The 15,501-nt window shown below is 41.9% G+C and overlaps 2 protein-coding genes across 2 annotated transcripts in view; one reads left to right on the forward strand and one right to left on the reverse strand.

The window, feature by feature from the left end:
• The first annotated feature begins 81 nt into the window (after positions 1-81).
• Positions 82-4,712, forward strand: NOL7 (nucleolar protein 7). The gene is made up of 8 exons (XM_030965434.1): positions 82-296; positions 822-882; positions 981-1,045; positions 1,230-1,261; positions 2,195-2,291; positions 2,916-3,037; positions 3,125-3,202; positions 3,970-4,712. Exons 1-8 carry the CDS (start codon positions 115-117, stop codon positions 4,041-4,043), a joined length of 711 nt encoding a protein of 236 aa, XP_030821294.1. The 5' UTR covers positions 82-114; the 3' UTR covers positions 4,044-4,712.
• Positions 4,713-4,734: 22 nt separating this feature from the next.
• Positions 4,735-15,501, reverse strand: part of RANBP9 (RAN binding protein 9) — a 38,862-nt gene continuing 28,095 nt past the window's right edge. The window contains 7 exon segments of the mRNA XM_030965396.1: positions 4,735-5,674; positions 6,030-6,141; positions 6,808-6,959; positions 9,046-9,167; positions 10,869-11,016; positions 12,556-12,746; positions 14,157-14,265. Of these exon segments, the coding sequence (XP_030821256.1) occupies positions 5,544-5,674; positions 6,030-6,141; positions 6,808-6,959; positions 9,046-9,167; positions 10,869-11,016; positions 12,556-12,746; positions 14,157-14,265 (965 nt within the window). The 3' untranslated portion in view covers positions 4,735-5,543.

Below are 15,501 nucleotides of genomic sequence, written 5' to 3' on the forward strand. Positions count from 1 at the left end.
CTGTGCGTGCATCCCGCGGGGGGGCGGGCGGGGCTGGGCGGGTGTCCCGGCGCTCGGCATTCCCCGGCGGAAGGCGGGAGCGGTTCCGGGGCGGGCGGCGGAGGGGTCGCGGCCATGGCGCGCCAGCAGAAGGCGAAGGCGGCGGCCGCGGCCAAGCGCAGGGCTCCCGCCGCACTGCCCAGCCCGGCCTCCTCCTCGGAGGACGAGGCGGACGAGGCCCCGGAGGAGGTGCCCTTCGGCGTGGCGAGGGAGGCGGCCGAGGCCGAGCGGAAGCTCGTGGGAGAGGCGGCGCGGAGGTGCGGACACGCCGGGGCCTCCTGCTTCTGAACGGCGGCTCCCACACCAGCGTTTCCTCCTCTTACCCCCTCCGCCTAGCCCTGCTCATCTCCCCTTTCACCCCTCTTACCGCCGCCTTAACCCCTCGCTTACCTCTCTAACCCCCCCCTCCACCCTTCTTACCCTCTTAGACCCCTTTTTACCCCGTACACGCCTCTTTCTCCCTCTTATCCTCCCCTTATTCCCTCCCTCATCTCTGCTTATGTCCCCTTGTTGCCTCCTTTCCCTCCCCGCCTTATCTCCCTTCTTACCTCACCACCCGTCTTATGCCTCCCCGGCCCCTTCTCCTTCCTTATCCCGCCCGCAACCCCTTCCCCCCCTCTAACCCCCTTTCACTTTTCCTATTCCCTCTCCCTTATCCCCCCACTTGCCCCTCCTCACAACCTCCTTTGCCCTTCCAAGCCCTCGTTCACCCCCTTTGTCCCCGCCCGTAATTCCCCCTCTCCTCCCATGGAATGCTGACGGTGGCTCGCGCCTTCCCGCAGGCACCGGGAGCTGCTGAAGGAGAAGCGGCGGCGGCACCAGGAGCTGTTCGCGGAGCAGAAGGTACCGCGCTACCCGCGCGGGGCGCCGGGCGGGCCCCGGCTGTGTGTGTGTGCCGGCCGTGTCCGTGCCCGCCTGACTCCCCTCTCTCTCCCCCACAGAAGCGCAGGCTGCTGCCCGAGGCCGTGCTGCAGGAGCTGCAGGAACTGCAGGATGTGCCCGCACGGTGAGGGGACCAGGGCAGGCGGTGGTGGCTGTTGGAATCCCCCCTCTCCGTATCTCTCACCCCTGGGGCAGCCCTTTCTGGTCCTCGTTTGGGAGACCATACTGGAAATGGGGGTTTCATTGCTTTAGTCAAGGAAGGCAGTGTAAATTGAAGAGTAACCTGTTGCCTTCCCTTTGCTCCCCAGGCCCGCTGAGCAGGCTGCGGCAGATGATCCAGGTATGTTACAGCTCACTTTGCTAACAAGGTGCATATCTGGTACTTCAGGAATTTATTCCTGTGCCAGAGTTCAAGGGAGAGCTCTGGTGAAGACACCTTCTCCAAGTCTGAATCATGAACACACTGGACAGATTGTCTTTTCCCCAGGAAAAGAAATGTCTGCAGAAAAATACAAAGTCAGATTCAGTCTAATTCTTACACATTTTACAGAAGTCACTTGCTGTGCAGTGATTTCAGTTAAACAGCCTGAAGTGTTTAAGGAAACCATGGGCAGGTGTTAAAGCAGAAAAAGCAAGGATTATCAAAGGTAGATTCATATTTAGCCTGCATTTTAAGTTATAGAGGCTATTCCTGGGCAGAGTTGTTAAATTGCCTCTATGCTTATCAAACTACAGTTAAATAGCATCTGTAGGATATTAAGTAACTTTTTTCAAACTCAGAATTACAAAATCAAGAGTCTAGAGTGTTTACGACTGCTGGTTTTGCTTCATCTGTACTTCTAAGTACTTTAGAAAAAATCTTTTAAAAATATTTTATTTAAACAGTTCTCTCATCCAAACCTCACATGCTGCTGCATTATGTAACTGCTACTTTTTCTTGCTTTTATTTAAAAAAAGATCTGTTGTATTGACATAACAAAGAGATGAGCTGAGAATGAAGCAAGACTGAAGCCAGAGCTGGATTTCCCTTTATGGGTTACCCATAGCTGTTGTGTTGCATTGAATTTTTGTCCAGTGATGGGATCCCATTTTGTTGATGCCAAGGAAAGCTGGCTAGCAGTACTTTGGGTTGCTCCCCTCAGCATATTTCTTTCCCTCCCTCATCCTAGTTCATCCTAGTCAGTGCTTCTGAAAAATGCTGCTTGTTGTAAGTCCTGTTCCTGTTTCACCAGTCGGTTTTGATTTGTAACCTTTGGGAAATTTCATTTACAAGTTACTCTAGGTGAAGAACTTGAAGCTGAGGCTGTAGAGCTGGAGCAAGGCCAAGCTGAAGTGCAGGAGAAGAAAGGAAAGAGGAGGAAGGGTGCCAGGTAGGAGGAGGAGATGATTTTGCTTGGTGTGGGAAGGTCTGTTCTGTCACTACATGGCTGTACCTCTTTGCACTTCATGCTCCCCCATCCTTTGTCTGATTGAAAGCGTATTTATGTGCTAAAAGCACCTTTAATAGCTTCTGGTTTAGCATACTTATATATGTGTGCATATATATATATACATATATATATATATATATATATGATAGAAATAATTTTTGCATATTACATATATGTAACTGCTATGAGATGGCTGGGCCGTCATAAGCACAGCAGTACACATTGTGCTGTAGGGTGGTTGAGCACCAAATTCCTGCCTTTCAATCAGCTTTTCTCTCTGCTCTTTATTTCATTGTCACTGATGGCCCTAGAGAGTAATTGCCCTAGCTTCTGGTAGGATAAGCTCAGGATGCCTAAGGAAACTACTCAGGGCACACAAAGGCATAGGACAACAGCTTGAGAGTATTGGTCTAGCTTTTTATTTTTTTAATACTGCCACAAAGCTCATCTGAGTATCAGAAACCATCACTGGCTGCTGCTGTGCTCAAGTAGCAAAGCTTGACAGCAGTGTCTGTTCTGGATCCTGTAACCACGCTTCAGGGATTTACATCTCTCTCTGACTAGGACAAAAGGGAACTACGTGGCTGTGTGCTTGAAAGACCACAGTGCCACAGGCCTCCACCAACAGCTGGCCAAAGACTTCCTAAATGCTCAGCTCTACGGGCCACACACCAACCGGGTACCGGGTAAGCACTGCTGCTCTTGGGTGGGTCTGGATGGAGCCTTGTCTGCCCTGAACTTGGTTATTAAAATAACATTTGTCTCCATTTCAGCAAATGAATTTTTCTCCCTTGCAAACAAGAGAGCCCCTGTCAAAAAAGCTGCTGTTCAGTTTGTGGACAAGTCTTGGGGTGAGTATAGAAAGTCAGAGTAGGTACTGTTTTCTGCATATGTGGCTAAAAGGTACACTTGAATAAAATCAGGGTTTCCATGCCAGAGCATCATGGCTTGTGATCCTCTAACTCCAAGCACCTGGAGAGTAAGGGAAGGGCAGCAGCGCACTGCAGCTTCAGTGGGTGTCATGAGCACACTGCCAGAGATGGTGTATGAGACACTATTTAAAAAAAAAATTACCTCATTTTTGGTATGTTAAGAGACAGCTCTTGTATTAGAGCCAGGGCTGCTCAGTGAAATAAATACGTAAGGAGCTGTTGTTTCAGCCTCCACTCTCTGAGCTGTTGGAAGGCATTTTAGATGCATCTCAGACTTAAAAGATACCAAGATCCCAGAACCTCTATGTGAGCACAGGGAAATAGCACACATGTCTCCTCATTTCCATAATGGACAAGGACAGTTTCACACCCACACATTCTGTGAGGGTCATGAACACCAGAGGGAAATGTTACTGGTCCTTAGCTAGCAGGGCCTGCTTTCCATCTGTGCTCCACCACTGCAAGCACCACTGTATCCCCCCCACCCTCCTAAGGAGGCTGGTGCAAACTGCTACTCCTGGCCAGTGGAATGCACCTGGGGCACATAAAATACTGTAGGAAGTTTATCAGTGTTTGAAGTGGTTGTTCTGTTCTGAAATGCTGCAGCTGCCAAGGGATTGCTGCTTCTCCAGCACACGGGGGCTAAGAAAAATGGTAACTAACAGCTTTTTTTTTTTTTTTTAAAGGGCAAGATAAAAAGGAAAAAGCAGCAAGGTTTAAGAAACGCTGGCTGGCAACACATATTAAAAATGGAGTCTGAAGACAGCTTTTTCAGAAGATGCTGCTAAGGACTTTTAGTGACAGTTGATCTCAACACAACACAGGTGTTTTTCCCACTTCATCATCACTTTGCTTTCAGCTCCAGCCAGCAGAAGGCACTGAGCTGAGCCTGATGGAACTTCCCTGTATTCTCCTCTCCCCTTTCAGAAGTTCCTGGGGAAGCTACAGAGCAGCCAGGCCAGTGTTGTAGAACAGCTGGTGCTAGGACCAGGCTTGCTGAGCTGCCTCCGTGAGGCAATGCCTTTGCAGAGAATAAACATCAGCAATGTTGTACCTACTGTTGTGGCTGCTGCATTCCTTACAGCAGGCAGTTACTCCTGCTGCTTCAGTGACTGGTGTCTCTAAGGCTGTACCCTAACAGCAGAATCATTAAATCAGCTCCCACAGCAGGACACTTCTCTCCAGCCTCATGATTACTTTCCAGCAGTAAGGGATTTTCCCCATCTGCAGGGAGGCCCGAGTAAGCTTCCTGCACTGTTAGCTAGACCGTGTGGCAAGAACATGGCAAAACCTTTCACCTGGACCAGCCCAGCTTCCACGGGGAGGTGGCAGCTCCCCTCAGAGGTCTCCACAAGAACTGCTGTTCTAGGATGGAGCTCTAGAACAAGACAATGTAGCATACACGTCCATGCTACTGTGGATGTAGATGTAAGTTTTTAATGGCTGGTTAATTATGATATCACTACATTTTATTGCAATATAGTACTATTTAAGCACTTTTAAAAATGCAAGGTGTACAAAGATTAAATTAAGACTGTAAATTGACTAAATATTTGGTTTTTATATAAATAGGTCATAACCACACTGTGTTGACATGTAATACTGTTATAATACAACAGTTAAACTGGTGAGCCTACACAACAGAAGCTGTCTGTAGTTAAACAAGGAAACGAAGTTGAAAAGACCATGTTAAAACAAAAAACTACTAAGATCAACAGGTTGGGATTGTAAGTAGCAACAAACATATTCACTCAGCTCCTGAGTAATTCAAGTTTTACAGTACACATTAAAAAATATCATTTCTTCCCATCAACACTATATATCCAAACCATTTGCATTTTGCAAATTACACTGATTGAACTATGTAACAATGGGGGTGGAGGTTGGCAAGTCATCCTGCTTGACGTTTACATCACCCACATGCTAATACATCCATGTTTTCTATTCTTCCGTCCCACCACAAGGTAGCAGGATTTTTGGTTTGTTTTGGACAATCGTTCAAAGGATTGGTACTTGTCAATTTGGATGTCTGACGTTACCAGTGATATTTTCAACTCTTAGTTGTCTAAGAGGTTTAAAGATGGAAATCTCCTAACACTAAGTTAGAAATCATTTGCATCATGCTGTAAACTAGGAAGCAACATAAAGCGACAGACTTGTCCTTAGTACATAATTAAAATTCCAAATTCCAGTCAGCAGAGCTGGTCTACTTTCCATGTTGAATATGCCACAACGCCTTTCAGACCTTCAAAATGCATAGCTAGTGTAGGTAGTCTTCCACTGTAGCAAAGGCGCAGGATCCGATTCCTGACCGGGCCATCAGTCCTAGACACTGTGACGCCTGTCCCATGGCCAGGGCAAGCGGGGGTTGCTTTGGCAGATTGTGAGTCTCTGAAAAAGAATCACAGTGCCGGTTAAAATACCTGAATAATTTCATAATAACACCCTTAAAACTTGACATCTAAACTACTTAAATCATTCATCTGCAAGTTTACTCTTCGAGCAAGCCACAAAGTAGGAGCAACAACGTTACCTTGCACAACACCATTACTGAACAGGCCATTTTTGCTCTGAATTACAACAGCAGGCAAGTACCTGTTATTTTACATACCCTCCAAAACGATCCCTCTCTTCCCAGAAGAGTGTACCCAACACTGCTATCCTTACAGTGGAGCAGCAGAGCCACCTGTGTGGGACACGGGGGAGGCAGCCCGAGTCCCCTGGGCAGCCAGCAGGCCACACTTACCTAGTATTGCACTATTGAGCACAGAGCACACTGGTTCTCTTTGTATGGGGTCAAGCTGATTTCCAACAGGGCTGCTCCAGGGATCAGAATATGCAAGCAAACTGAATGCATCCTGTGGGAAGATGACTTCAATTACATCTACAGCTACAAGCTACTAGTGAAAAGAAGGGATATTTTGTTCAACTGTTTTGATTCAGAATCACAAAGGTGATTGTCAGTATCCATCAATACAAAAAGATAAAAAGAAATTGTGACAGGACTTGCTCCATTTAGGGTTTTTTCCCAAGAGCAAGGCAAAAGGTAGCATTATTTTACTAACTGATGGGGTAAGATACAACAGACTGAAAACTGCATGCAGTCTTTGGCAGGAGAATTCTTTTCTAGAGCAGTCTTAAATCAAGGCAAACTAATTAACATGCAGATTTTGGGCATCTCTACCAATCCCCCTGCGGTTCATTTATCATTGACAAAAGATCAAAAAGACGAAACCAGAACTTTGATTCTCGAGGGCAAGTTACATGGTCACAAATGAGAGAAAGGAAAGCACTAAATCAATTTCTGTGTTTAACTGTGTAAAAGCACAAAATTATCTTCCCTGAGCATGTGTTGCACAGACAAAAAAGAAGACAGTGCTACACCACAGCTGACCAGAACATCTACTCTGAGACACATGAAAAATGGCAGAATTTAAGGCAGAACAGTATTCCAGCACAACATGCTGTGGGAAGTTCCTGCTGGGCAGCACAGTTATGCACCTTTACAAGAAGATTAAACATACCTTGAGCATTTTCTTATTCACTGTGTTTTTGCCACATTCTCTTCTTAGCTGCTCGCTCATTGCTTGCAATTCTCTTCCAAAATGGATCATCCTTTCAATGGCTGCTTGGCTGCCACCACAGAGCTGGCGTCTTAACTGACTTGAATCTACTTCTAAAGAAACGATATCTTCATCATCACCACTGGCAGAGCCGAGGGTAACAACCTATGGATCTACAGACTCTGCACTGATTTCACCCAAACACAGCTGCCTGCCCAGAGAGAGCAGGTCAGCCTCAGACCCTGGCCCCATGTGCTCCTGTACCACACACTGGGGAACTGCTCCTTAGGAATGTTTAAGAGATCTGATTCACTAATGGCAAAGGCTGTCACAGCACGTGCTGTTATCTGCAAGGGGTAATTTTAAACTAACTAGAAGAGAAACCAGATTTTACCCTAAAAATTTAAGGGAGTTTTAAAAATAGCAATGAAAGTCCCACAGTTCTAACTTTTTTAATTCTTTGGCATTGCATTTCTGAAGATACACCAAAAATTGGGAACTAATGGAGTGTAAAAAAATGCCAAACTTCCTCAACAGCCATGATGGACTCTGCTACAAGACAATAATTTAGGCTGTTCATACTCCTTGCAGAACACATTATCTTAAATAATTTGGCTATTTCAGGCTTCTTTTGTAATCAAGCAGGACACTACAACTGATTTGTTTACTGTTTCATACAATACTCCCAATACTAGTGATTTTAAAAGATATTGATGCAGCTTACAAATAGTAAACTAACACTTGGCTTCTTTGAAAAATCTGCTTTTTAAAAATTTACACCTAAAGCATCACATTAACAAAAAGGCATTTATCCATTCCTTGTCTTTTTTTCATCAATGGAATCAAGTTTTAAAATGAGCATTTTGATAGACTCTTCAGTTACAAACCCATTCTTCTTTCTATCTTTAACACTGCTATTTAGTGATATATTTTTGACTACTCTTTCAAAACAGGATTTTCAACTGGCTACTTTTTTTTCCCCCCTTAGATTTATGTGTATCACCTCTGGAAGATACCTGCCTACTTAACCTTCAATACACAGCACTAAGGAGAATATGTAAATATTTCAAAAAGTGAAAAACCACCAGACTCAACCTAGGGGCAGAGTTGGGGGGTAAACAGTGTAGGTGAAGCACCCACAAATCTTCAAGTAGTGGTGTTTGTCCCTAGCCTCATCTAGACTTTCCAAAGGCAGGAGACAACTACACTACAAAAAGCACAACTCCCTGCCCTGTGCAGCTGCTGCATGTCTGTCACAGCAAGTCTCTGCAGAAAAGGCTGCAAAAGAGCAAGGACCTGTTTTGGGTTTTCTGTCACAGAAATAAGGTCTTGTTATTATCCAGTTTCAGAGCACAATGCAGGGAAAATGGTCTGGCAACTTGCATTCCTCCTTGCAGGGCTGTAGGAGAATGACATTTGCTGTCCCACCGCATTTCCCAGCAAAGCTGCAGGATCAGCAGCAGCAGCAGCCCCAGAACTGGGAAGCGCTCTCAGCGCTCTGCACACGCTGCTGCATTCTGAAGGTCTCCAGTTGCACATTTCATTTAAACTACACATAACTGACATCTGCTTAAATCAATTGTTTGAGTACCAATTCTGCAGCTGCACAAAGGGCAAGCAGAGGGGATTTAAATACTCATTTGTCACCAACATCAATGGGCATGACAGAGTATAAAGCAAATTAAGTAAAATAAAGTTAATTTTTACCTTATAACTATACAGATAGGTATTTTTTTGGTGGAAAACATGGGAAAAAGTTAATTTTTAATTTTTACATTTCCCTAATAAAACTCTTGTGCATTCAATATTAGCACTTTGCATTTCAATATAAAAGATTTAGAATTTCTGTGCTTACTGTGGAGCACAAAGATGCCATGAGAACCATGAATGGGAAGAGGGAGAAGCAATTTCCCAACTCAAACACAGGGTGCTACACAACCAGGTGTTTCTTCTCAGAGGGACTTCCTTAAAAATTAATGCTAATTTCAGTAGCCATGAGTTACCCATTTTCCCTGTTCTCACACTGATATTGGACCACCTAAATCAGTGGTTTTAAAATATACATCTAATAATAGCAAAACAATCAAAAATTAAAGATTTGAGCTAGTAACCCTAATTTTCAAGTTGGGAAGCATTGCAAGTAAAAACATAACCTTGTTGCCATCACTTAATAAAAATGTAAGAAATATCACTGCAGACCCATTTCTGTGTCACATTCTTCCATTTCGTGATCATGTTTAGAACTACCATTTAGGAAGCCATTGGATGAAGTCTCAGCAACCCCATTGGAGTAGTGATCTGTTTCCATGTCTACATCATTGCTGAAAAGAGAGTAGTAAATACAAGTTTTACTCATATTTAAGTACTTAGGTTATCTTTACAACTTCATCACACTACTTCCTCATCTTAGCTACTGAAAAGCTGCTGTTAAATATTACCAAGGTAGACCACAGTTTCTTCGACAGCAACTGGTGATACCAGAGCACCATGGAAAGTTTCAAGGTTGCCTTAACCATAGTTTTCAGTAAAATACTGTTTTCAGATGCTGAAAATTTAAACATGTCCCCCATTATTCAGGAGTAAGGAATATAAATACAGACTAAAAAGTTCTTACCTTGTTTATATAATTGTATATACACAGAGTTGAAGAAAATGCATTGAGAAAATATACTACTCCCACTTTTCAATACAGTTAGCATTTATACATCAAGAATATAATTAAGTCAATATACATCCTACTTGGAAAATACCGTATTTAGATAACTAATTATTTTGAAAAAATGCCTTCTCCTCTTATTTACTCTGTGGAACGACAGAGGGAAAACAAAAAAAGAAAACTCCAAAGCAAATGCTGAATAAAGCAGAACACTGAAGAGACACTCAGTGGCAAATGCAGAGCATTCAGCTCCTCACAACCCTCTGCTCACAGAAGTGCTTTTAAAAATGCCAGCGTGGCTTTGGGGACTGAGCTTTGCGGACAGTTGCATCCTGGCCTGTTCTATTCCATCACGGAGAATAGCAACCTAAAACCTCTGTCAAGACCAAATAGATTCAATTTCGAAGTTTAATATCTTGCTTCTAAGCAACCAAAGATACTCAGCTTCCTTTAAGGAAGGAAACCAAAAGGCCTCTCTGACTGGGCAAGAACACAGCCAAGAAACTGTCTTCCTCCCTGAAAAATCTCCAAGTTGCCTGGACACTGCCAGACATTTTGGCAGAGGCAACTGCTGATGCAAATAGAAATTGTGGAAAGTTAAAAAGTAAATTGTTACTCTTACTTTTTTACCCCAATTATCACTATTCAACTAAAATACCTTTGGTCATCACCACCACATCATCACATCCTGTGTGGTAGTTTTGGGAATCCATTTGGCACAAAGCAGCTGAGTGCTGTTGCATTTCACATCAAATTGGGTTCTGCTGCATCCATGCAACCCAGAGCTTAACCGTACTGGTTATGAAGAACCCTACTAACCCTGGTTTAAGAGATTTATTTTCATTCTCTGAACTGAATGCATTTGCACTCATGACAGTGCCTGGAGTAGGCAAACAATCCTGGAGTATACAGGGAAAGGGAATCCACACTTTATTTGCATTTCAACTGTGTTTACTTTCCAGATACTGCCACAAATTGAGAGTATCTGGAAAACTTTTCATTATCTGTGTGCAACACACTTAAATCATTATCAGTGGCTTCAATTAAATTGAATTTTTAGAAGTGCCAAAGAGCTAATTAACATTCACTATGGAACTTCAAAACTGACCATAGCTATAAGCAAGGTAATTTATTTTTGTCCACTTCATTTCTTTACCCCAGCAGGAGAAAAAGGTCTATTGAGCTTGAACTGTCAAAACAACCAGAATTACCACAAGCTGTTGGCTCCTTACACTTTGTTTCAACTGTCCTTAGGGAGGAAAAAAACCATCACATCAAAACCCACTGAAAACTCTTCCCTGCCATGCAAACACATGGAGAACAGAGAAGCCTTAAAGTGATTTAGAAGCATCTTAAGTTTATTTACCTGGAATAGCTGTTAACCTGCTGTGATCTGGATACATTTATGTTGTTGAGCTCTGGTACATTCAAGCTGGTGGTCGTGTGTTTACTGTGACAGTAAGACTGATGCACTTTATTTGATATTACTCCATTACTGCAACTACTTTCAAACCCTGCAAGGAAATTTTAACAGTTGTAGTCATAAAGTGGTACTTACAGATAAGTTTACAGAAAAAAAAGAAGTGTAGCATTTACTGACCAGGAACAAGTATGCTAAATTTGCCACACAAACTCAAGTACTTCACCTCCATGTTTCAGGTATTTGAACCCTTAAGGCTTCTAGAGTGCAGAAGTTAAGCATTATTTAACAAGTATGAACACAGACACAAGAAGGTTTTTCCAGTTGTACTAATATACTGGTAAAACAAAAAACTGCATTAATGCAGAAGATTTTTAGAAAATCTTTTCTAGGCCACTGTAATCATTATGAATGGAAGCGAACATTATTAATTCCTGATCACATAATTCTTTTGATAAATGTGCAGTAGAATTCAGTGCTGAATACTCTGCATGTTGCTATACTTACATACAACCTCCTTCACCATGTAATTATTTTAATTGTTAATATTGTGCTTTGCTAAAAAAATTACACCATGCTGTGAAATTATGATGCCTAGATAAAATCTCTTCTGACCCTTCTAAAATATAACAGGAAAACTACCATTTGAAGCAAACATGTAATTGCCAGTTCCATCAAACCAAGAGCTCCCAAGTATGTTCTAAAATAGAAACAGGTCACAGGAAGGGCTTATTATAAAGAAAGCAGCTGCTGCCATTTACAAAATCCCAAACAACAATTCCAGTAATACATTCATTAACCTGCCTCGATTTTCAAAATTACAAAAATTACAGGTACTTTCTACACTACATCCCAATAACCACCTGAAGAACAACCAGAAAATCTGAGTGGTTCTTCACTGGCACCCCAGAGAGGGAAAAAAAAAAAGTGCCCCCAATCAGCTCCAGTTTGGATTTGGAAATTAAACGTAAGTGAAAACTGATGGTCTCTGCTACCTTAAGAGTCTTAGTCTTCAAGGATGCCATGTTCAGGTATCATTGTAACATGCTCTGCTTCCATTCAGCAGGGGTGCTTTGGAAGGCATAGGGATCTCCCCATAAGCTTGGGACGGCTCTGAACATTAGTGGCCTCCCACTGAAGATTTCCCACTACTTAAATGCTCTAAGAAATGTTCCAACTGTGCAGACTGAAATGTGGCTGCCAGCAGCATGTCTTTTACTCAGCCATACCACCCAGCTTTCCTGCTCAACCACAGCTATTCTGACTTCTCCATCAACACCACAGGAAATGGATCATATATACCACTTACTGGACTTAAACCATCTTGCCCAAGCCATAAATTATCATCAAAAAGACAAGAGAAATGTATGTCAGAACCTTCCACTTCCCAGAGGTCTTCCCAACTTCTTAGAAACTGGTAGCAACCTACTTTGCAAGAAGTAAACCCAAGAGCACATGCAAAAATTATGTGATGAAACTTTCATTTTTCCCAGGGACTGGAAATCCCATATTTTAATCACTAACATTTTACTGTTAGACACAGCATTCAGCATAGAATCTTAAGTTAAAAAAAAAAATTCTATGTGGCATGGTGCGTCCAAATCTGTGTGGTGCATCCTCCACATGAACTTACCAGTGAAGTGTGTGCTGCTCCCTTTGCCTGTTGCCAAATTGTGAATATTCATTCCATGGCTGGGACTCATGCTAGGACTACTGAATGACCGTGGGCTAACAGGGTAACTGTCTTGAGATTTTGGACTGTGGCCTCCCAAACACCGCACTTCACTGTCTGTACCATTCACCATCTCTATGAACTGACGCACCCTAAACAAAAGGCAGAAAGTTAAGCTAATAAAGCCATTTACACATTTCAAATTACCAACGATAGCAATGATTTCATTTTAGTGTTAAATATAGAACAAATCTGACTCAACAAAATGCTGAATGTCAGTAACCCAATCGTCAATAAGCACTGGAGCATTCCGCCAAAAATACACAATTACAAATTTGTGAGGGAGTCGAACAGGAATATTATCCTTGGAGGACAGCCTTTGTCACTAAGTCCTCAAAGTCTAGAGATTTAAACTATATTTTCTTGGTCTAACTGTTTTCTTCTATTGGCAGGGGCAAGGTTATTTCTTGAGAAAGATATGTCATTATGTTGTCATGTCTGTCATTTCTCTCAAAGTAAATGAGAACAGAGTTTGACTGTCTGGAACATTAAGCATTAAAGGGTAACACCTAACATTAAACACCTGCCCTAGAAAACAGTTTGAAAAGCAAAGTCCCATACAAACCTTCCCTTTAGAGGCTGTTGCTCTTTGTCAACTTCATTTTAGATAAGGAGGTTTTACTATGGACTTTAAGGAAGGCTCAGAACTCCTGCTTTATGCTTAAGGCTTCAGTAGCCTCAATAGAACAGGCAAAATTTAGACAGACTGAGAGAAAGATAACATAAAATTGATGCTATTGAGTGAAGTCTTTCATCAAAATGTTCGCATTTTGTGAATTCTGTGATAAGTCTGGAGTACTAAGTCTGGAGTGAATTTTGTTCAGCACTTGAGCATGACAGACTTCAAACACATTCCCAGTTATTTAACTGAACATAAAATTAAAGTGCTTTGTTCTTAGAGGAGATAACGCATTTTTTCCACATTCAAACACTGCAATGTGATACAAAATTCTGGAGAACAGCACAGCTGGCAAGTAAAAATGCCAGAATGAAGGAGACTATTGTGTACCTGGGAAGTCAAGAGAACTCTTTGGGATTACGGAATTCCACAGTTTTAGCCAGAGTTTTCTAGTAAAGTGGCATGGAATGAAATGGCTCATTTAAACTGGTCTTTAAAGTCAGTCACCCCTTTGGAGGAACAGACTAACTTATGCCATCTGGATTGTTAACCTTCTTGGATATGCTACTTCATCAGTTTCCATTTTAAGTTTTACTTAACACCCAAATGGGATTAAGTTCATTAAAAAGAACTACAGAACTTAGTTCTAGAGAAAAGTCTACAGGGAGATGTGAATTATGCTGCAAACCAGGACCTCGATGACAAAACCTAGTTAAACATGTAGCAAATAAGAAGAGCATAAAAAAGTGAAATACACACATTTTCTAAAAAGCGCTGCTTAACTTTGTATAAATTTCTGTGAAAGCTTTAAATGAGTAACTGTCTTGTCTCAGAAGGTACTGTGCCATCTATAAACACACATCTGTATAATTTGAAGACTCACTTTAATGCAAATAAGAGATTAGGATTTCTTTCTAGTAAACTTGGATACAACTGTTGTGTTGTTTCAATGGCTTCTCCCATTCTTCCTGCTAAAACCAATTTCTGAATTCCTGTTCACCAAAAAACAAATAAGAGATTAGGATTTTTTTCTAGTAAACTTGGATACAGCTGTTATGTTGTTTCAATGGGTTCTCCATTCATCCTGCCAAAACCAATTTCTGAACTTCTGTTCAGCAAAACCAACATCAGTTAAATGGACAGCTTATGGATTAATACACGTACATAAATGATTAAAAGACACTGCAACCATCAATCAACAAGATTTTTCTCCTTTTAGAAAAAAATAATGTAAAGAAAAATCATGTTTGCTTAAAATGTTCAACAGGAAAATTTAAGAGCTGCACTCCACCTACATGTATCTAAATGAGAACTCAGTATTTTTATTTATTGCCAGCATCCAACTGCTTTGTAGTCAGACTACGCATTTAGAGCTAGGAATAAGACTGCAGACACTGTTCTGTGATTTACTTCTCATTTTCACAACTTTTTAAATAAGCACATTTCAAATTACTGTCACTCAAGAACATCCAAATTGCATCACACTGCTACAGGTTCAATTTTGACTAAGAAAAACAAAAATTCAATCTCTTTCACCTACAACACATACTTCTAACTAGAGTTGAGCAAAATCTTTCACAAAGGTCCCTGCTTTAGTTGATGCTTCTGTGGCTGTAACTTGGCTCAAGCAGCAAACAGCCTCCCAGCTCTCTTCACCAACAGAGAAACTGATCCAAATGAAAAAACCCCAACAAATGTGTTGTTTTACAACCAAAGCAGTTTCCCCATGTGGTATGTCACACAGTAACACAAGTGCTGATGGTCATAGAGCAGGGATTTAAATGGAAGGGGAAGGCACTGTTCCATCAGGCTGCAAACAGCACTGGCATGGCAAGTTAGAACTGAACTGCTGTTAGTTGTCCTTGTCCTCTTCCCCTCACAGCTGTAAGCAGGAAAACTCAGATTTCATTTAACTTATAAAACATTCTCTAAACTCAATCCCTTTTCACATTCAGATAAAAATATAAATGTTTGTCACGACTAAGTTTTATATTCCTGTTTGTGACTAACTATTAGCTCTCACAAACACTCAAGAGACATTACACACAATTGTTTCAGACATATCACAACCTTCCATTCCAGAGAAAAGACAACAGATAATTTACCACATTCTGCTACATCAAACAAGTTACAAAGTATTACTGTGTTGATTTTTCATACCCAGCTGCTCATACATGTGTAACATTAGATGACAGCAAAGAACTGTGCTATGGAGCAGTGCTGCAAGC

Source organism: Camarhynchus parvulus, chromosome 2, assembly GCF_901933205.1.
Source record: "Camarhynchus parvulus chromosome 2, STF_HiC, whole genome shotgun sequence".
NCBI classification, from domain to species: Eukaryota; Metazoa; Chordata; class Aves; order Passeriformes; family Thraupidae; genus Camarhynchus; species Camarhynchus parvulus.